The sequence below is a fragment of the Cervus elaphus genome, chromosome 25 (genome assembly GCF_910594005.1).
Source record: "Cervus elaphus chromosome 25, mCerEla1.1, whole genome shotgun sequence".
In the NCBI taxonomy this organism is placed as follows: domain Eukaryota; kingdom Metazoa; phylum Chordata; class Mammalia; order Artiodactyla; family Cervidae; genus Cervus; species Cervus elaphus.
The window spans coordinates 39,078,915-39,099,854 of NC_057839.1; the positions used below are offsets into that span (position 1 = coordinate 39,078,915).

Below are 20,940 nucleotides of genomic sequence, written 5' to 3' on the forward strand. Positions count from 1 at the left end.
TTTTCCAGTCATGTAACAGAAGGTTAATAATCCACTGAAACCATGGCCACACTCAAAACAAGCATTTAAATAAAAGACATTTTCTTCCCCATCTATCTTCTCATAGTATATTAGTTCTAAAAGAGTCTATGTCTTTCACATGTCCAAAACCTACTAACAGCTTTCATAAACTTAAAAAATACTTCAAAAACAATTTATAACACTATTTTCTAACATTTTTGGTAACACATATTTTATTCAGGCTTTATAGTATAATTCATCCTTTCTATTAGAGCACTTAAAAACCAAAACTGCACATCTGCATACACAGTTAAATCTGCCATTAAAAGGAACCAAAAGTTCTTATTTTCCTCAACTCTGGTGTCAAAGTTCAAGAAGACTCCAGTATCTATCATTAGATAAATAAGGACCATATCAGAATTTTTTAACTTTTAAGAAAAGTAAGGCAAACTTTGGCTTCTTCTATTTAGATGCAGGGGTAGAAACAGGAGTCTAAGCCCGAGAATGTAACACAAAGTCAAGAAAGTTCAACCCATTTAATTCATCCACAAATAACAATAGGAAAACAAGGCCCTGAGATAATTTTTCAAAATTTTAGAGCTCGAATAACTCTTTATTGGAATTCCACTTAAGTGCTACATGAATACATATTTTACTAAGAAAAATGATAGGAATTAAAAGTGATATTTATAACATTACTGTTTAAAAAGTATTATGCCCAACATCTTAATCCCTTCAAGAAACCTGAAGGGAACTTATAATAAATAAGAGAGACCTTATCACTGTCAACAAACAGATTGGGAAAATTAAAAATCTGAAATTTAAAGATCCATCCAATGTTATTCATCTAGTAGAATGTGGGTCTAGCCCTTAAAGCTGGGTCCTCCAACTCCAAATTCCAAACTCTTTACAATTAATCATGCCATTTAAAAAAATTCTCCAGCGGCTTCCCTGGTGGTCCAGTGGTTAAGACTCTGAGCTCCCAATGCAGTGATGAAGGATTCAATTCCTGGTCAAGAAACTAACATCCTGCATGCCACTCAGTGTGGCCAAAAGAAACACACACACATTCTCCAAAGATGCAGGGTTTTTTTTTTTTTTTAAGGCAATACTGCAGTTTTAAATTCAATTCAGTCTGCACAAATAAATACTAAGAACCTATCTTACAAGGCATGGTAATGGGGACTATAAAACTTAGGTAGGGGAATAAGACAATCACTATTCAAAGCATTTGGTATCACACGCTGGAAAGCTAAACTGTGATAATATAAACGTTCACTGAAACATTCAAAGATGAAGTGTGTAATGCATTTGTACATATGCTACAGAGAACACGTCTCTACATATTGTTTGATGATACTAAATTATTTAATATTCTTAGGTGTAGTAATAGTATTTTGGTTAAGATTTTTCAAAATCCTTATCACTTAAAGACATACAAAAATATTTATGGGTGAAGTAATGTATCTAGGATTTTTGTCAAAGCAATCTGAGAGGAGAAGTAAATGGAAATAACACTGGCCATGAACTGTTACAATAGTTAGATCTGTGTGATAGGAATACGGGAGTTCATTCTTGTACTTCTGTATGTAACTGAAATTTCAGGTAATAGTTGAAGGTTTTTTTAAACAATACACATTATATGTAGATAGCTGTCTTTTTACCACACACACACACACAAATCAAAAACTATTATTCTTCCAAAGACCAAAAATCATGCTCACTTCTCAAATGTGAGATATTACTGCTATATAATTTGTATTTTAAAACAGTGATAAGCACTGGAGTAACATCCACTTAAATTCTTCCAGGAGTCCTATCTCTGGTTCCAAGTGCCTTCTGCTCTATCAGTTTACATCTATCCCTTCTCTAGTATAAGAATGATCTGAACCAGATCTAAAGAAAGCAGTAGAGGAGACAGTCACCTCCAAAGATCCTGAGGTGGTAGCTAGAATTGCCAACCACCTGCTATCAAACCAGCCAGTCTGGAAGTTAAGGCCTTCATTAAATGTCTGATACAACTCATGAATGCATTGATTCAACAGCGCCAGCCCCATTCACTGGATGGCTCAATTTTCTATACTTTCTGGGTCAACGATCAGTGGTATACACAACTTTGAGAGCCACCTCTAGCTCAGCCTTCCAAATACTGGTTCCACTGTAAGCAGGAAAGAAAAAAAATGAAATGAAAATCAGATAGAGGGTGAAGAAGAAAAGAAACCACTATTCTGATTCTTTTTTTTTTTTTATATATATTTATTTATTTGGCTGCATTAGGTCTTAGTTGTGGCTCCAGGGTGTAACTGCCCCGAAGCATGTCCAATCTTCCCAGACCAGGGACTGAACCTGCGTCCCTTGCATTGCAAGGTGGATCCCCCACCACTGGGTCACCAAGGAAGTCCCTATTCTGATTCTTATTAATTAACTTTGAATCCTTGTTTGCTCATAGCTCACACTTGTTACAGATTTTAGAACTCAGATCTTCTTATCCTATTTAGATACAACTTTTATCATATTTAAAAAATGAGACTGAAAAAAAAAAACTGCTTCCAAAGGAACCAACACATGTGAACTTTTAACAATTTTGAAATTTTTTTTCAGTCTTATAATTTTATAACTGGTAACACACCTGTGTAAATTGGATACAGTATCTACATAAATAAGAAAGCAAATAACTAAACTTCTTACCCAGTGTTTTCCGACTTCTTTCCACTGCTGTTCTTCGAGTTTGTTCAAACATTGCTTCCAAATCAAATGTGCGAGCTTTTTTACCTAAAACAGGAATAAGAAGCAGACTATGATTTTCTTGAACTAACTTGGCCAGTGTTCGGGTACTCAATACTTACTTACTGATGTATCAATAACCACTTAAAGTCTATCTAATTTATAGCACAGCTACCAAATAACCATAAAATATCAATGAAGAAAACATTTACTAACCAGGGAATTTTATTTTAAATATTTATTATTTATTTGGTTGCACTAGATCTTAGCTGTGGCACTCAGGATCTTTAGTTGCAACATGCAGGATCTAGTTCCCTGACCAGGGATCCAACCCATGCCCCCTGTATGGGAGCTCAGTCTTCGCCACTGGACCACCAGGGAAGTCCCAACTCCCCAGGGAAATTTAATTACAATCTCATCACTAAATAACATTAACCAGTCAACTTTCCCATCCTCCTGTAATTTATCTACTCACTCTTTGAAACTTCAGCATGGGTACGGTACTAGGCAGAATAGAGAATGTTCATATCGTAATTCCTTAAACCTGTGTATATATTACATTCACAGGGACTCTGCACATTAATTAAGGTTATAGACTCAAAAACTGAGAGATTATCCTGGCAAGCCCAGTCTAATCACAGAAGGTCTTACAAGAAAATGTAGAAAAGATGCAGAATAGATATGGCAGAAGTCAGAGAGACCTCAGACTTGAGAAGGATCTCAGTGCGTTTGCAGATGAAGGGGGCAGAAAGACAAGCAATGCAGGTATGAGAAAGAGGTAAGAGACTCCCACTTGAAAGCCAGTGAGCAAACAGGGGTCTCAATCCTAAAACCACCAGGAACCGCCATTCTGATGACCTGCATCTGCTTGGAAGCAATGCTGTATTTCATTTTACTAGTTTTTTTTTTTCAGTACTAATACCTACTCTGTGTTAGTTAGAATGTGGTAAAAATGCTTTTCTTACACACTACAGGTTGATATAAACGGAAACCACCTTTCTGAAGAGCATTATGACAACATATACCAAGAAGTTTTAAAAGCTATATATTCAATTTTTTGTTACTTTTTAATACCTATATATTTTATCAAAATAGTCCCTCCTGTAGAAATCTACCCTATGGAAGTATACAGAAAACTCCTTTTACAAAAGGAGATGAAAGAGTTATTTATAAAAATGTTTATTTCAGTGTTATTGATAAACATTAGAACCTATGGGAGAGAAACCTTAAAATGTTACAAGTTACAGCACTTCTATCTCCTAGTCAACCCAGCAGAAGACAGGCTTTGGAAGAGCATTTTTATAAAATGGGAAAATCCTCAAAATATTAAGAACTCAACAAATTCCATATAATTAATAAAACTGTACATACATACATACGATCTTAATGTTATTAACACACAACAGAAAAAAACTGGAAAGCAAACAAATTTTTATGCCTTGATTTTTAGCTCATGAGATTATGAATGATTTACTTTCTTCCTTCTCATTTATTGTGTTCTTTATATTAGGGAGAAAGCTATTAAAAAGAACTGAAAGAAAAATAAGTAACATAATACTACAGTACATAATACTGTGTACAAAGATAAGTATATAATACTACATTTCAAGAAAAGATGGGCACAATAAAGAACAGATATGGTATGGGCCTAACAGAAGCAGAAGATGTTAGAAGAGGTGGCAAGAATACGCAGAAAAACTATACAAAAAGGATCTTCACAACCCAGATAATCACAATGGTAAGATCACTCACCTAGACCCAGACATCCTGGAATGAGAAGTCAAGTGGGCCTTAGAAAGCATCACTATGAACAAAGCTAGAGGAGGTGATGGAATTCCAGTTGAGTTATTTCAAATCCTAAAAGATGATGCTGTTAAAGTGTTGTGCTCAATATGCTAGCAAATTTGGAAAACTCAGCAGTGGCCACAGGACTGAAAAAGGTCAGTTTTCTTTCCAATCCAAAGAAAGGCAAGGCCAAAGAATGCTCAAACTACCACACAATTGCACTCATCTCACATGCTAGTAAAGTCATGCTCAAAATTCTCCAAGCCAGGCTTCAACAGTATGTGAACCGAGAACTTCAAGATATTCAAGCTGGTTTTAGAAAAGGCAGAGGAACCAGAAATCAAATTGCCAACATCCGTTTGATCATCGAAAAAGCAAGAGAATTCCAGAAAAACATCTATTTCTGCTTTATTGACTATGCCAAAGCCTTTGACTATGTGGATCACACCAAACTGTGGAGAATTCTTCAAGAGATGGGAATACCAGACCACCTGACCTGCCTCCTGAGAAACCTGTATGCAGGTCAGGAAGCAACAGTTAGAACCGGACATGGAACGACAGACTGGTTCCAAATAGGAAAAGGCGTACATCAAGGCTGTATGTTGTTACCCTGCTTATGTAACTTATATGCAGAGTACATCATGAGAAACGCTGGGCTGGAGGAAGCATAAGCTGGAATCAAGATTGCTTGATTAAGATAATTGAGAAATTATCAATAAACTCAGCTATGCAGATGACACCACCCTTATGGTAGAAAGTGAAGAAGAACTAAAGAGCCTCCTGATGAAAGTGAAAGAGGAGAGTGAAAAATTTGGCTTAAAGCTCAACATTCAGAAAACTAAGATCATGGCATCTGGTCCCATCACTTCATGACAAAACAGATGGGGAAACAGTGAGAGACTTTATTTTGGGGGGCTCCAAAATCACTGCAGATGGTGACTGCAGCCACAAAATTAAAAGACACTTACACCTTGGAAGAAAAGTTATGACAAACCTAGACATTGTATTAAAAAGCAGAGATTACTTTGTCAACAAAGGTCCATCTAGTCAAAGCTATTTTCCAGTAGTCATGTATGGATGTGAGAGTTGGACTATAAAGAAAGCTGAGTGCCAAAGAATTGACGCTTTTGAACTGTGGAATTGGAGAAGACTCTTTAAGAGTCCCTTGGACTGCAAGGAGATCCAACCAGTCCATTCTAAGGGAAACCAGTCCTGAATATTCACTGGAAGGACTGATGCTGAAACTGAAACTCCAATACTTTGGCCACCTGATGTGAAAACTTACTCATTTGAAAAGACCTTGATGCTGGGAAAGATTGAAGGCAGGAAGAAAAGGTGATGACAGAGAATAAGATGGTTGGATGGCATCACCGACTCAATGGACATGAGTTTGTGTAAACTCCAGGAGTTGGTGATGGACAGGGAGGCCTGGCGTGCCACAGTCCATGGGGTCGCAGAGTCAGACACGACTGAGTGACTCAACTGAATCCTACAGAAGCATACAGCACTTTTGTAGACATGACCTCCTAGGAGATAATAAATATGTGGTTCAAGACATTACCCGAATAAATGAATGTATGAATGAACAAACAAGAGACACAAGTGAAGACTTTGGAATAGAAAAAAAGACTAACCTACAAGGACCCACTGTACAGCACAGGGAACTATATTCAACAGTTTGTAATAACCTATAAGGGAAAAGAATATCTATTAATATGTGTGTGTGTTTGTGTTTAAATGAATCACTGCGCTGTACACCGGAAATTAACATGACATTATAAATCAACTGTATTTCCCCTTAGCTCAATTGGTAAAGAATCTGCCTGCAATGAAGGAGACCGGGGTTCTATCCCTCGGTTGGGAAGATCCCCTGGAGAAGGAAATGGCAACCCACGCCTGTATTCTTGTCTGGAGAATCCCATGAACAGAGGAGCCTGGTGGCCTACAGCCCATCGGGTCGCAAGAGCCGGACAGGACTTAACGACTAAACCACCAATACTTCAACAAAATAACAAATTTAACTATTATAACATCACTTAATAGCCCACTTGATGCCAAAAGGGCCATCTTATTACAGACCACAATCAGTGGTTGGCTCTCAACCTCAGGACGCAGAGAAACAACTCTCTCCATTAACCAACACCTTCCACCGCGTAGGTCAGGCAACAATCTTTCTTTTTCTCTAACCGTCCCGTAAGTGTCACCTGGGCTGGTCCCAAGACACAGAGAGGAGTTAGAAAACAGATGGGGGAAGAGTGTGACTTGAAATTGCAAGATACACACACTAGAGTTAAAAGTATTAATAAATAAGACGAGGCACAGCGGAATGTCGGAACACAAGTGACAGCTCGAACACCCCTCCCAACATGCGACTCTTAAAACCTCTGCAAAAGGAGACCATGTCTAGGGCAGTCACTCACCGAACCCCGTGAAGCCCATGGTGACCGCCAGCTGCGGGTCTGGTCCCGATGCGTCTGAGCCTGTCATTTGAGAAAGAGAAAAGGGAAAAGGCCTTATCAGAGGGCGACCCCAGCGCCGCCCGCCCTGCCCGGCCCATCCTACAGGTGCTCGCCTCACTGAACCCACCATCGCTGGGCCCCGGGCGCTCCATGCTCGGCCACCCTCCAAGAAACCAGCAACAACCACAGCACACACAGCCGCCGAAGACTCCCGGCAAACCGGGCAGGAAGTATCGCCTTCAAGCGTCAGCGTCGCCGCCAAGGCCAAGAGAGACGCCTTGCGCGGACGGACAGAGGCCTCCATGGGCAGCGCCGCCCTAGCGGGCTGGCGATGTATAACCGCCACGGAGCCTGGCGTCCAATTAAACCCATCTGGGGATTCTATTCACTCTTTTTGCTTCCTAAAATGCATTTACCGACCAGGTGACACTTAATCCTCAGAATTCTAAGGATGGCTTCAAATTTCACATCACAGCTAACCTTTAATAAAGTTTTGGTATGCTGTCAGAGAAGAATATTCACAAGTGTCTATAAATGTTAAAATACTCCCTTTTCCAACTGTGTAACTGTGTGTGACGGACCTTTGTCAACAAAGTGATGTCTCTGCTTTTTATAAATACTTATATAAGTATATGTATACTTTAGATACTTCCACTAAACAACATATAACAACGGTCATATGAAAATCTAGCTATCTCTTATTTAGCCAAACATTTAAGGGATCTGCAAAAATGTAAAATAACACCATTCTTTCATTAATGGCTTAGTTTTACAAACTGACAATTTTTCATAAAATGTGTTCTTTACAGTAACAAGGATTAGACATTATTCTTCTAAATATTCTTCTAATTTTTATGTATTCGGCTGCACTGGGTCTTTTAGTTGTGGCATGTGGAATCTTTAGTGTGGCATGCAGGATGAACGCTTTTTGAGTTGGTGCAAACATAATTGCGATTCGGGACCATGAATTTGAAATCATTATAATTAGCCTCAGACACATCTTTATAATCAAAATAAGAACAATTACAATCTACACATTTTTGCCAATGAGAAATAAGTTCCTTTGTTGTTCAGTCGCTAAGTCTTGTCCAACTCTTTGCAAGCCTATGAACTGCAGGACGCCAGAATTCCCTGTCCTTTACCATCTCCTGGAGTTTGCTCGAACTCATGTCCATTGAGCTATCCAACCATCTTATCCCCTGTTGCCCCGTCTTCCTCCTGTTCTCAGTCTTTCCCATGACATCAACCGTGAAATTAAAAGACACTTGTTCCTTGGAAGAAAAGCTATGACATACTTAGACATCGTATTAAAAAGCAGAGACATCACTTTGCTGACAAAGGTCCGTCTAGTCAAAGCTATGGTTTTTACAGTAGTCATGTATGGATGTGAGAGTTGGACCATGAAGAAGGGTGAGCACCAAAGAATTCATGCTTTCAAACTGCGGTGTTGGAAAAGACTCTAGAAAGTCCCTTGGACTGCAAGGAGACCAAAACAGTCAATCCTAAAGGAAATCAACCCTGAATATTCATTGGAAGGACTGATGCTGAAGTTGAAGCTTCAATAATTTGGCCACCTGATGCAAAAAGCTGACTTACTGGGAAAGACCCATCAACACTGTTCGAAAGCCTCAGTTCTTCAGCGCTCAACTTTCTTTATGGTCCAACTCTCACATGCATACATGACTATTGGAAAAACCATAGCTTTGACTAGATGGACCTTTGTTGGCAAATTATTGCCTCTTTTTAATATGCTGTCTAGGTTTGGCATAGCTTTTCTTCCAAGGAGCAAGCATCTTTTAATTTCCTGGCTGCAGTCACCATCCAAAATTACTTTGGAGCCCAAGAAAATAAAGAATAAAGAAAATAAAGAAACAATGTTTCCATTGTTTCCCCATCTATTTACCATGAAGTGATGGGACCAGATGCCATGATCTTAAGTTTTTTTGAATATTGAGTTTTAAGTCAGCTTTTTCTCTTTCGCCTTCATCAAGAGGCTGTTTAGTTCCTCTTTGCCTTCTGCTATAAGAATAGTATCATCTGCATATCTGAGGTTATTGATACTTCTCCCAGCAATCCTGATTCCAGCTTGTGCTTCATCCAGCCCACAATATTTGGCATGATGTACTCTGCATAGAAGTTAAATAAGCAGGGTGACAATATATAGCTTTGACATACTCCTTTCCCAATTTGGAACCAGTCCATTGTTCCATGTTCAGTTCTGTTGCTTCCTGACCTGCACACAGGTTTCTCAGGAGGCAGGTAAGGTGGGCTGGTAATCTCATCACTTTGTGATCCATACAGTCAAAGGCTTTAGCATAGTCAATGCAGCAGAAGTAAGTGTTTTTCTGGAATTCCCTTGTTTTTTCTATGATCCAGCTGGATGTTAGCAGTTTGATCTTTGGTTCCTCTGCCTTTTCTAAATTCAGCTTTTACATCTAGAAGTTCTCAGTTCACATACTAGCTTCAAGCTAGTTGAAGCCTAGCTTGAAGGATTTTGAGCATTACTTTGCTAGCATGTGAAATGAGTGCAACTGTGTGGTACTTTGAACATCCTTTGGCATTGCCCTTCTTTGGGATTGGAATGAAAACTGACATTTTTCCGGTCCTGTGGCCACTGCTGAGTTTTCCAAATTTGCTGGTATATTGAGTGCAGCACTTTCACAGCATCATCTTTTAGGATTTGAAATGGCTCAGCTGGAATTCCATCACCTCCACAAGCTTTGTTCGTAGTGATGCTTCCTAAGGCCCACTTGAGTTCATATTCCAGGATGTCTGGCTCTAGGTGGGTGATCACACCATTGTGGTTATCCAGGTCATTAAGACCTTTTTAATATAGTTCTTCTGTGTATTCTTGCCACCTCTTCTTAATATCTTCTGCTTCTGTTAGGGCCATACAGGTTCTGTCCTTCATTGTGCCCATCTTTATTTGAAATGTTCCCTTGCTATCTGTAATTTTCTTGAAAACATCTCTAGTCTTTCCCATTCTGTTGTTTTCCTCTATTTCTTGGCATAGTTCAGTTATGAGGGCTTTTTTTTTTTTAATCTCTCCTTGCTATTCTTTGGCACTCTGCATTCAGATGGGTATATCTTTCCTTTTCTACCCTTCTACTTCAGTTAATACTATTCTATAGAAAACAAAGTGATACACTCAGGTTTTTTGCCTGAGTCCTTGCATGAGGACAGGAGAGTTTCCATCAGAACACGAAAGTTGTTTCAGTTTGATATTCCCAACACAGGTACAATGCCTGACTCAAATTAAGAATCCCACTGCTGTAGATGACATGTTGGGTGTCTGTGTGTTACTCGCCCCATCCTGTCAGACTCTTTGTGACCCCATGGACTGTAGCCAGTCAGGCTCCTCTGTGCCGTTGGATTCTCCAGGCAAGAATACTGGAGTGGGTTGCCATTTCCTTCCCCATAGGAATTTTCCCAACCCGTGGATCGAACCCAGGTTTCCTGCATCGCAGGCGGATGTTTTACCATCTGAGTTACTAGGAAAGCGTGTTGGGTGGCCTATTCTATACCAGTCCTACTGTGTGCTGGGGATGAAACAGTGAATAGAATCATCTGCTTCCCCTCTGCAATGAGAAATAAAGCAAGGCATCAGATCTCTGCACCCAGTGAAGATTTCGTAAACATAAATTTTCACGGTGACGTACCACAAAATTAACTGGTAGCGACACGGAACTAGAAAGCCTGATTTACACCTAAGCCCATTAGAAATGTAGAGAAATTTTGGTTTATGTGTAAACTTTTTCTAACGGTTACAAATTCCTATCGACTCCCAGAAGTTATTTGGTAGTGAAGTTGCTCTGTCGTGTCCGACTCTTTGCGACCCCATGGACTGTAGCCTACTAGGCTCCTCCGTCCACGGGATTTTCCAGGCAAGAGTACTGGAGTGGGTTGCCATTTCCTTCTCCAGGGGATCTTCCCAACCCAGGGATCGAACCCGCTTTGTCGGCAGACGCTTTTACAGTCTGAGCCACCAGGGAAGTCCGAAGTTACTTGGAGCACCGAACAAGTTGACACGAGACTCAAACAGGTGCTGTTGCGGGTTTCCGCTCCCCGAAGCTCGAGGCACCCCGATCCAAGCGCGCGCTGAACCCACCAGAACCCGAGCAAGTCTGCGCAGTACCCGCAGTAACCGGCTCCCACTCACCCGGCCCCTCCACCCCTCCTTCCTCTCCACCCCTACAGACCCCCATCCCCTCCCTCCCCTTCCCCAGCTTCCCCCCCACCCCCCTTTTCCCTTCCACCTCCTTCTCTCCCTTTCTCCAAGACAACACCGACTTCCCTCCTCCCGCTCCCCAAACAGCCACCTCCCTCTCACTTAGCTCCACCCCTAACGTCCACCCCTTCTAACAAGTTCCCCTTCCCAGCTGCCAAATGCAAGCTTCAAATTCCCCACCCGATGAACCGGAAGTGCGTCATGCACTGGCGCCGCGGCCCTCGTTTGGCGCGCGCGCTCTAAGCTTTGGGGCTGAGCTAGCGTCTTGGATTTTCTCTTATTTCTCCTTGCTTTTTGACTTTCTCCGGTCGCTCTTGTCTTCGGTTTTGGATATGCCGTCTTCTTTGCTGGGGTCGGCGATGCCGGCCTCCACGTCGGCCGCAGCCGTGCAGGAAGCTTTGGAAAATGCGGGGCGGCTCATCGACCGTCAGTTGCAAGAAGACCGCATGTACCCGGACCTTTCCGAGCTGCTCATGGTGTCTGCTCCAAGTGAGTGATCGTTGCCCAGTTGGTGACTGTTTCTCAGCCCAAAGGACTCTCATCTGACTCCATAAATAGGTCCCATCCCCAGGGCGAATGGGCGAAGACGTCCTGAAATTTAGGGCGCTCGTGTGGGTTGCCATTCCCTTCTCCAGGGGATCTTCCCAACCCGGGACTCAAACCCGGGGTCTCCCTCATTGCAGACAGACCCATTACCGTCTGAGCCACAAGAGAAGCCCTAAGGGGGGAGAAGAGCCCATTTTCAATTTTTTCCTTCTCTCACCCTTCATCACAGGCAATTGAGAGGTTGGGAACGAGGAGCAAGCCCCTATTTGAGGCAGAAACAGGCAAATATTTTAACCTTAAGGAGCTTCTCACTACCTCCAGGTGTTTATCGCTAAGCCCGAATGAGGAGGATCACCTGATCCAAGTTTCATCTTTGTTAATATCTCGCATCACGATTGGAGTAAAACCGAAGAGCAAACCAAGTTAATTTGGAAGTTTATGTTCGCTGAAAGAAATCCCTTCTTATATGTAGTGTTACTGTAATATGAAATTCTGAAGGGTATGAAAAAGAACTGCAAGCGGAATGAAGGAAGGGGACAGGGAAACAAGTGATGATGGGTGAACAGGGAGGGTAGGGCAGATGTGCCAATAAAAGACAGGTGTCTGTACAATATTCTGTTTAATGGTGTTAAATGAAGATCAGGCTCCTCAAGGCACATAGAATCACACAGGTTGCTAGAAAAGAAGTGACGCCTGTGTGAGGTGGAAATTGGAGAAAAGTAGAGGAGAGTAAATAAGCACAGGTTTTGGAAAGCATGAACCAAGATATTCTAAGCAGGATAATTCCCAGGTGGCTCAGTGGTGAGGAATCCACCTGCCAGTGCGGGAGGTGAGGGTTTGATCGCTGGGTTGGGCAGATCCTCTGGAGAAGGAAATAGCCCTCGCTACAGTGCTCTTGCTTGAGAAATCCCATGGACAGAGGAGCCTGGCCGGCTACAGTCAGTGGGATCACAAAGGAGACAGACCGGACTTGGCAACTAAACGACAATATTTGCAATGTAAACCTACAAGACAGCTCCTGCAGTTTAGTAAAATTCTTCAGAGAAGAGACAGGAACAAAGCAAAGAGTATTTGTTCCTGCCAGCTACTCACCAGTGGGCTTGTCTTGTAAGAACTGAGTGACCTGTTAGCAGCTCTCATTTTGAACAGCACCACTCCCTTTGACCTCCTTATTTCTGAAAGCAAACTGTGAAAACAGTCCATATCTCCTTGTCTTCTCTTCATATGTCACCCCAGTCCAACCTGTCCACCTTTACATACATCTACCTCTCTAACCAAATCTTTCCTTCTTCCATCCTATTCTTTACACCCTTGTTCCAGTTATACTGAATTTAACACATTTACTATAATAAGAGACCCCCTCTTAAATTTTTCATGTATTCGTCATCATTTCTAAATGTTCTTCTTTGCCTAATAAGCTGTTCTTCCAGGCTCCATTAAATATCACTTTCTCTCTGTAGGCTTTCACAATTCCATTCTTTGTTTTCCCACTGTCATTTAGCATGCACAGTATTCTACGTGTAATGTATGGCTGAGTCCCTTCAGTGTTCACCTGAAGCTATCACAACCTTGTTAATTGGCTACGCCCCAATTATAAAACGTTTTTGGTGTTCAAAAATAAAACTTTTTAAATTAAAAAATAATGAAGTGTCTCAAAAAATTATGTTTTAATATTAACTAGAATGTCTTCATTCTATTTGCTTCAAAAAACACGTTAGGGAAGAAGTGGATAGGACTGATACATATAAAACATGACTGGGCATACCACGGGTGATTTTTGAAGCTGGATATTTAATACATAGGAATTGACTGGATTTGTTCTCTAGTTGTATAAATTTCTAAATTTTTCATAAATTTGTTTTATATGTCACTTGCCCCCAACATCTTTGTATTTTAGGGAGGCAGAAAAGAGATGATCAGTCAGATCTAAAACACCTTGTTCAGGACTGGGAGGGAATAGACCACCCCACTCCTGCCCTTAGTGTCTGGGCTTTAGAGGAAGAGGAGAAGAGTTGCCAGTTGAGAGCACTTGATAGAGTAGTTTGATTCCTCCCCCCCCCCCCAATAAAATACTGCTTCTGTGGTATTACAGACATACCTCATTTTATTGCTGTTTGTTTTATTACACTTTGCAGACACGGGATTTTTGTTTTTGTATTTTTACAATTGGTTTGTGACAACTCTGCCTTATCAGATGATGGTTAGCATTTTTTAGTAATAGAGTGTTTTTTAAGTTAAGGTGTATACATTGTTTTTTTTTTTAAACAATACTGTTGCATGCTTTAGTATAGTGTAAACATAACTTACATGCACTGGAAAATCAAAAAATTTATGAGACTTGCCTTCTAGGGATGTTCATTTTATTGCAGTGGTCTGGAACCAAACCCACAACATCTCTGAAGTGTGCCTGTATTGGTGAAGGGGGTGGGGCTTCCCAGGTAGCTCAGTGGATAAAAAATCTGCCTGCAACGACAGGAGACTTGGGTTTGATTTCTTGGTTGGGAAGATCCCCTGGAGGAGGGCATGACAACCCACTCCAGTATTCTTGCAGGGAGAATCCCAGGGACAGAGGATCCTGGCACGTTACAGTCTGTGGGGTTACGGAGTTGGATGCAGCTGAGCCTGCATGCACGAGGGGATGGGGGAATGCATGATGGGAAAAGGCATGGGTTGTTTTTAAGTGGGAAAGGAAATGCTGTTTTTTCCCCAGTCAGTATTTTGTTTGTCCACTGTTGTTTTTATCTGTAAAGCAGTTTTATAATTTTTTTCCCATTTCAGATTAGTAAAATAATAGAAAAACACTATAAGTTATTGAACTAACCATTTCTTTTCTTACGGAGGTTGTTTTTATCTGTAAAGCAGTTTTATAATTTTTTTCCCATTTCAGATTAGTAAAATAATAGAAAAACACTATAAGTTATTGAACTAACCATTTCTTTTCTTACGGAGACAAGTCTTTGTTAAAGACTTCAGTGTTGAAACCAGTAATTGCACCCCGTCTCAACACTGGAATTCCTTCGGCCTCCTTTTTGTGAGATCAGAACTATTTTCTCTATATACCTTTAGAACCACCAGACACACAATTTTATTTTTGTAGCCTGCAGTACTTCTGCTTGCCCATTTGATGCCCAGTACATTATTATTTTAAATAAATGCTTTGTTTCTTTTTTTATTTTTTGTAGATAATCCCACTGTTTCTGGCATGTCAGATATGGATTATCCCCTGCAAGGACCTGGCTTGCTGTCCGTACCCAACCTTCCAGACATCAGTTCCATCAGAAGAGTTCCTCTCCCACCTGAGCTTGTTGAACAGTTTGGACGTATCCTATTCCTTTGTATTAACTATTTAAAATATTTAAAAATTAGTATTCTCATTATTACAGTTCTTGTTTTGTGTCTAATTAGTGTTTTGTGTACAAATTCATATAAGGATTTTATTTAAAATACTTTGAAGTACATGGGTAGTTTGCCATGTGCCTAGAAAATTTCATAATAAAATTGAATGTTGAAAATTGAGTCACATTTTAATTGTTAAGGGACATTGAGGAGAGTGAACTGTTTCCAATTAATTCTGCATTTTAAAATGACATATGGTAAGGTGATAGATATTAAGTAGGGTGGGGAAAGGAAGTTTTTACTACCATGCTTTTTCAGTTCAAAGGCCAATGGTTTCCCCCCTCCCCCTAATTTTAACATTTAAAACTGGGAAGTGGCTCTGAAAATATTTAAGCAAAGAATTCCAGGTATTTTCTTCTGAAAATACACCCCAAAAAGTTTTTGGTGTATTTTCACACTTACGGGTATCTTAGTTTATTAGTGATTGCATTTCCAAGGGTTACAATAAGAATCTACACCTAAGGGTATAAGAAACTGACAATGCTCTCTTCATAGACTGAAAAGTTAGAGGAGATTTCTTATCTTCTAAAAGTAAGATTTTATTTGCTTTTCTTAAAATGTAGCACACCCTATAAAAGGACTATAGAGTTATTTGCTAGGAAGCTTTTATAAAAATCAATCTGTAGCTGTCATGATAAAGACATCAAGATCCTATATAAAAAGTTTAAGACTTTCAAAAGTGTGTTAATCTCTTGAGGGTGAAAGGGTTTCATGCTTCAATATAATGTGACATAGAAAAGAAATGAAAAATTATGGAAATGTAAAAATAGAAAAATCTAGTAAAATCTAATTGATATTTTGCCTTTAGTTTTCATTGTCTCTCTGAGACTTTGTAAAATAGTGTTACTAAATATATAATACTTCTTATCTTTCACTCTTCTCTTGCTTAGTTTCTTAATATTCTTTAATCCTCTGTTAATACAAGAAATATTTCCTTTAATTAGAAAATGATTTTGTTTTCACAGGTGTTTGATTGTCATATAATTACATAAATCTTGGTCTATTTTTCGTTTTTATGAGGATTGTATATAGATTGTCACCTAGCTATGACTTTAGCTTAACAAGTGTTTTTTGTTTTTTATCACTCTCTCATACAGTTGGAAAAACTGGTCCAGTAAAACAGTTTTTATTGCCAGCTCAATATTACTCAGAATCAATAATTTTTTAAAGTTAGTAATGACAAAAACATTACATTTGTTATTTTGTGTATATTTTAAATGGTCAGGTAGCCTATTTAGAAATAATAAATTATAAGTATTTCTGTCATACACTATGGCTTTCATTAAACGCTTTGGAAATAAAGATGTTTCATTTGCTCTTCCTATTGAAGAATGAATAGGTCATGGTTTTTTGATTATGTGGTTTTATGTGATTTTAAACCAAAATCTTTTGAAACAAGCTTAAGGAAGACGGGTTGAAATCATTCTTCCTTACATCCACACCCCCGCAGACATGCAGTGTAACTGCATGATGGGCGTGTTCCCTCCCATCAGTAGAGCTTGGCTCACCATTGACAGTGACATATTCATGTGGAACTATGAAGATGGGTATGTATTTATGGCTGGTTTGCTTTAGCATGATTAGAATTTAAATTATCTTTATTGCAACTAGTCGTCTACTCACTAGAAGCTGCCTGGCTTATCTTTCATCCAAGTCAGTGCTTCTCACTATACATACTACCTGGGGATGGGGTTAAAATGTGGATTATGTTATGGTCATTCTGAGTAAGACCTAGGGATCTGCATTTGTAACAAACTCCCAGGTGATGCTGGGGATCTGGGTACCACTCTGAGTAGAAGTCTGTTTCCCAAACTGACCCTATAGTAAAGATAGTCTATCACTGATTCTTTGAGAGATGGTGTGACTTTTTTTTTTTTTTATTTGACATTTTGAAAGACCTGTTTTCTCTGCATATCTATGTGGAGTGGCAGGATGTTAGTTTATCTTAGCAGTTGTGTTGTTATTCTGTGGGCTTGACCTTGTGTAAATTAATGTATATAGAAGGGTCTGGGTGAAGGCCCAAGGCATTCTTGCTTAAATAAAGTTTATCGATGTGCTGCATTTTTTGCTTTTGTTTTTTTTGGCTGTGCTGGGTCTTCATAGCTTCAAGGGCCTTTTCTTTAGTTGCGGGGAATGGGGCCTTCTTTAGTTGCAGTATGTGGGCTTCTCTTGTTGCAGAGCACAGGCTTTGGTGCATGCAGCTGCAGTAGTTGGAGCACATGGGTTCAGCAGTTGCTACTCCCGGGCTCACAGCACAGGCTCAATCACTGTGGCGCATGGGCTTTGTTACTCCATGGCATGTGCGATCTTCCCAGATCAGGGATCGAACCTGTGTCTTCTACATTGGCTGATGGATTCTTTACCACTGAGCCACCAGGAAAGCCCTGATCTGACGGTTTTACTCTTGGCAATCTGGAAAAAATTTTTGTTTTCCATTTCTCCATCACATTATCTTTAGGTGAGGGACAAGATAACCAGAGGAAGTTCTGTATATATAGTTATTACTCTTGCTCGTAAGTAATTAATGTACTTGTTAGAAACACACATATAGTGTCATTGAGTCAAAACTGATACTGCTTGAGAACTTGCAAGTTAACTAATTTTGTTAGCTGGGGTTTTTTTTTTTTTCCTTTAATTTAAATTTTTCCTAGCTATTTTTATTGTTGAAATGGTATATGTCATAATAGCAGTGATATTATACTGTGATTATTCCTCATGTATCATGCACTTTGCCCCAGTTTGCTATATTGCACATATGTATTCATTTTTGCACTAAAGAATAGAACCTCTTTATTTAGGCATTGAGCTCTTCAAGAAAACCTGAAAAAAAATTACGAAATGTATAGATGTGAGAATAATTTAGTTAAAGTGGGTTTCTGTGTTAATGAAAATTTTTATATTTCCGTTGACATCTAACATACCCATTTAACAACTACATTGAGTTTATCACAGATCAGACACCATTGTGTGCTTGAACAGTATTGAGTAAGATAAGCGTAGTCCCTGCCCACATGGAAAGTCTGGTTCAGCCTTACTTTGTATTCTTCTGAGAGGGTCTTCTTGCCCTTGCCACAGCAGTAGATCGCTGTTACTGGAGACTTGCAAACCTGGGGAGGATATTTGGAGTGGAAACCAGCATTCCCCCTTTTCATGGTTTATGTGTAGCTTTAGGCAGACCTGTGTGCCTAAGTCTTGGAACTGAAACAGTTCTGTTTGATGGTTCTATAGTCTTTTTTGTATATGTATATATTCTATAGTTTTAAAGAGTATTATAAGATAAAAGCTTTTCTTTATGTGTAACATGTTTTTCTTCTAATATTGACAGAGGAGACCTTGCCTATTTTGATGGGCTTAGTGAGACTATTCTTGCTGTGGGGCTTGTGAAACCAAAACCTGGTAAGAATTAAAAATAGAAAGATGAAATTATGTTTGTATATCCTTGGATTCCAAATGTTTTAGGACTCTTGGAGATCATATTTTAGTTACTAAATTTCCTGTTGAAGTTTTGTTCTGAATTACTTCTAATTAGAAATATAAAAAGTGATTAGGAATATTTAACAGTTTACTCACTTTTCAGTATAATGAGTCTGCCTTCAAAATTGTTAAATTCTTGAATTTTATCTTACTTTTTGTTAGTCTTTCTTGATTTACCTGAAGTTTTTTGCATTATACATTTTTCAATAATTACTGAATATAATGTAAAAAACCATTTTTAGTCTGTGTGTTTTTTTAGTCCTGGTAGCCCATGGCCATGAGAACAGAGTACAGAATAAATCCTAAGAGAATTCACAAGCATTGTTTAACCTAAAACAAATTTCACCTTTAGTAGGCTAGGTGTTTTATCATGGCTACTGACAAGCAGAATTGATTGACTTAAATTTAATATACATCTCTTTAAAATACATCTCACTACAGAAGGAAATAATAGATGAGATTTACTTGTTTACAAGACCCTAGTAGGAATTTTTGCAGTGTAGTCATTTGAAATGTAGCCATTTTGAAATTATACTAATTGACATAAATGTATTTCCCTTACATAGAATTTTATAGTAGCCTTTACTGTGCTGTATGTTTCTGTATTTTGTTTCTTCATTGAAAAGCTTGTTCATATGAAAATCAACAGCTGTTCCTGCCCTCTATCGTAATAAATATTAATTGTCCATCTTAAATAGTTAAACTTTGTTCTCCTCAAATGTAATTTTCAATACAAAATTGAAATGGCATGGTCTTTGATACGACAACAAAGGTGTTATCTTTGGTAAGTTTTCATAAATTTCAAGCTCCTTTAAATCTAATTCTGAAATATTGGGTATATTTTGAAGTCATTAAGTAAAAAGTCTGTCCTTCAGCTTTATTGATGTGAATCTTGAAACACAAAATTGTGACCTTTGTCCCCCTTGGTATTCATCAGTGAAAGTAAAACCAAGTGATGGTAGAAGCTTTGTTATGTTTTCTGACATTTAACCCAAATGAATACATATAAAGAGATGTCCATTATCATAAAATATATTTGCTTATATTCTTATCAGTGACACACTAATTTTTTGATATTATAGTGTGGAGAGTGATAATTACACGTACCATTCCATACCACTCCAGACTTTTTAAATTTAAACTAGTTTAGCATGAATTAATTAACATTTTAATATTTTGTGCTTGGTTTAATGCCTTCTCTGAATCTGTGAATTTATCTGGCTGTAATACTGAAACTTATTTGATCTATAAACTCATTTCTGTGTCTATGAATTTGACTATTCCATGAACTTCATATGAGTGGAAATATGTAGTACTGTCTTTTTGTGACTGGCTTGTTTCACTTAGTATGATGTCCTCAAGGTTCATCACTATTGGAGCATATGTCAGAATTTCCTTTTTAAGGCCTAGTAATATTCCACTATATATACATACTACTTTGTTTATCCATTTATCAATTGACAGTCGCTTGAGTTATTTCCACCATTTGGGTTTTGTGAATGGTGCTATGAACATGAATATAGAAGTAGAAATTTTTAATTTTAATAAACCTAAACTGTTTTATAATGTAACCCTCATTTAAATATCATTAAATACTGTAGTGTTTGTTTCTAAGTTTTTTTTTTTAACTACTATTTGCTTATTTAAATGATCGCAGTAATGTTTTAGCACCAACATTAAATTAGGTTCACACTTCTCATACGCTAGTTAATCTATTGTGTTATTTTGTCATTGAGTTGTGTCCAATTCTTTGCTCATATTAAAGTAACAATATTCTGTTAATACTTAAATGTTGGGTATTTTCCAGAAAATAGTCCCTAACTCATGTTTACTTTATCTTAGGCATCTTTCAACCTCACGTACGACACCTCCTGGTTTTGGCAACCCCTGTGGATATAGTGATTCTTGGACTCAGCTATACTAATTTGCAAACAGGTATAGCAACTCACATGTGGTGGGGTTTTTTTTGATAAAAATATGTTGCCCAATTTAATATTATAATTGAAAATTAATTTTTTACAGTAAGTTAACTTTCTGAGCTATTTGCTCTTAGGAAAATAATACTTTCCTATAGATATAGTATTTTTCAGATTAGTAACTCCACAAAAAAATTATTTTGGATTATTTGCCATGTTAATGTACCTTTCTAAAATGTCCAATATAAAGGAAGGGTAATAGAAGAGAAATAGTTGCCACTAGTAATTTTTCAATAATGCCTTCAATTTCTTTTTTTTTTTAAGTGGCCATTTTAACATATGAAACACAGAAATATACATTATTCTTTCCCTTAAAGTAAGACGCTATCAATTAATTTATTGTAAAAACATT

The 20,940-nt window shown here is 38.5% G+C and overlaps 2 protein-coding genes across 2 annotated transcripts in view; one reads left to right on the forward strand and one right to left on the reverse strand.

Annotated features, from left to right (window-relative positions):
* The window catches only part of WDR70 (WD repeat domain 70), a 270,216-nt gene extending 262,993 nt beyond the window's left edge, over positions 1-7,223 (reverse strand). Inside the window, exons 1-3 of the mRNA XM_043887199.1 lie at positions 7,096-7,223; positions 6,930-6,989; positions 2,689-2,772 (exon numbers count right to left, since the gene is read on the reverse strand). Of these exons, the coding sequence (XP_043743134.1) occupies positions 2,689-2,772; positions 6,930-6,989; positions 7,096-7,120 (169 nt within the window). The 5' untranslated portion in view covers positions 7,121-7,223. The remainder of the gene's footprint in view (positions 1-2,688; positions 2,773-6,929; positions 6,990-7,095) is intronic.
* Positions 7,224-11,400: 4,177 nt separating this feature from the next.
* The window catches only part of NUP155 (nucleoporin 155), a 52,361-nt gene continuing 42,821 nt past the window's right edge, over positions 11,401-20,940 (forward strand). The window contains exons 1-5 of the mRNA XM_043887523.1: positions 11,401-11,685; positions 14,925-15,062; positions 16,589-16,685; positions 18,464-18,534; positions 20,455-20,547. Of these exons, the coding sequence (XP_043743458.1) occupies positions 11,529-11,685; positions 14,925-15,062; positions 16,589-16,685; positions 18,464-18,534; positions 20,455-20,547 (556 nt within the window). The 5' untranslated portion in view covers positions 11,401-11,528. The remainder of the gene's footprint in view (positions 11,686-14,924; positions 15,063-16,588; positions 16,686-18,463; positions 18,535-20,454; positions 20,548-20,940) is intronic.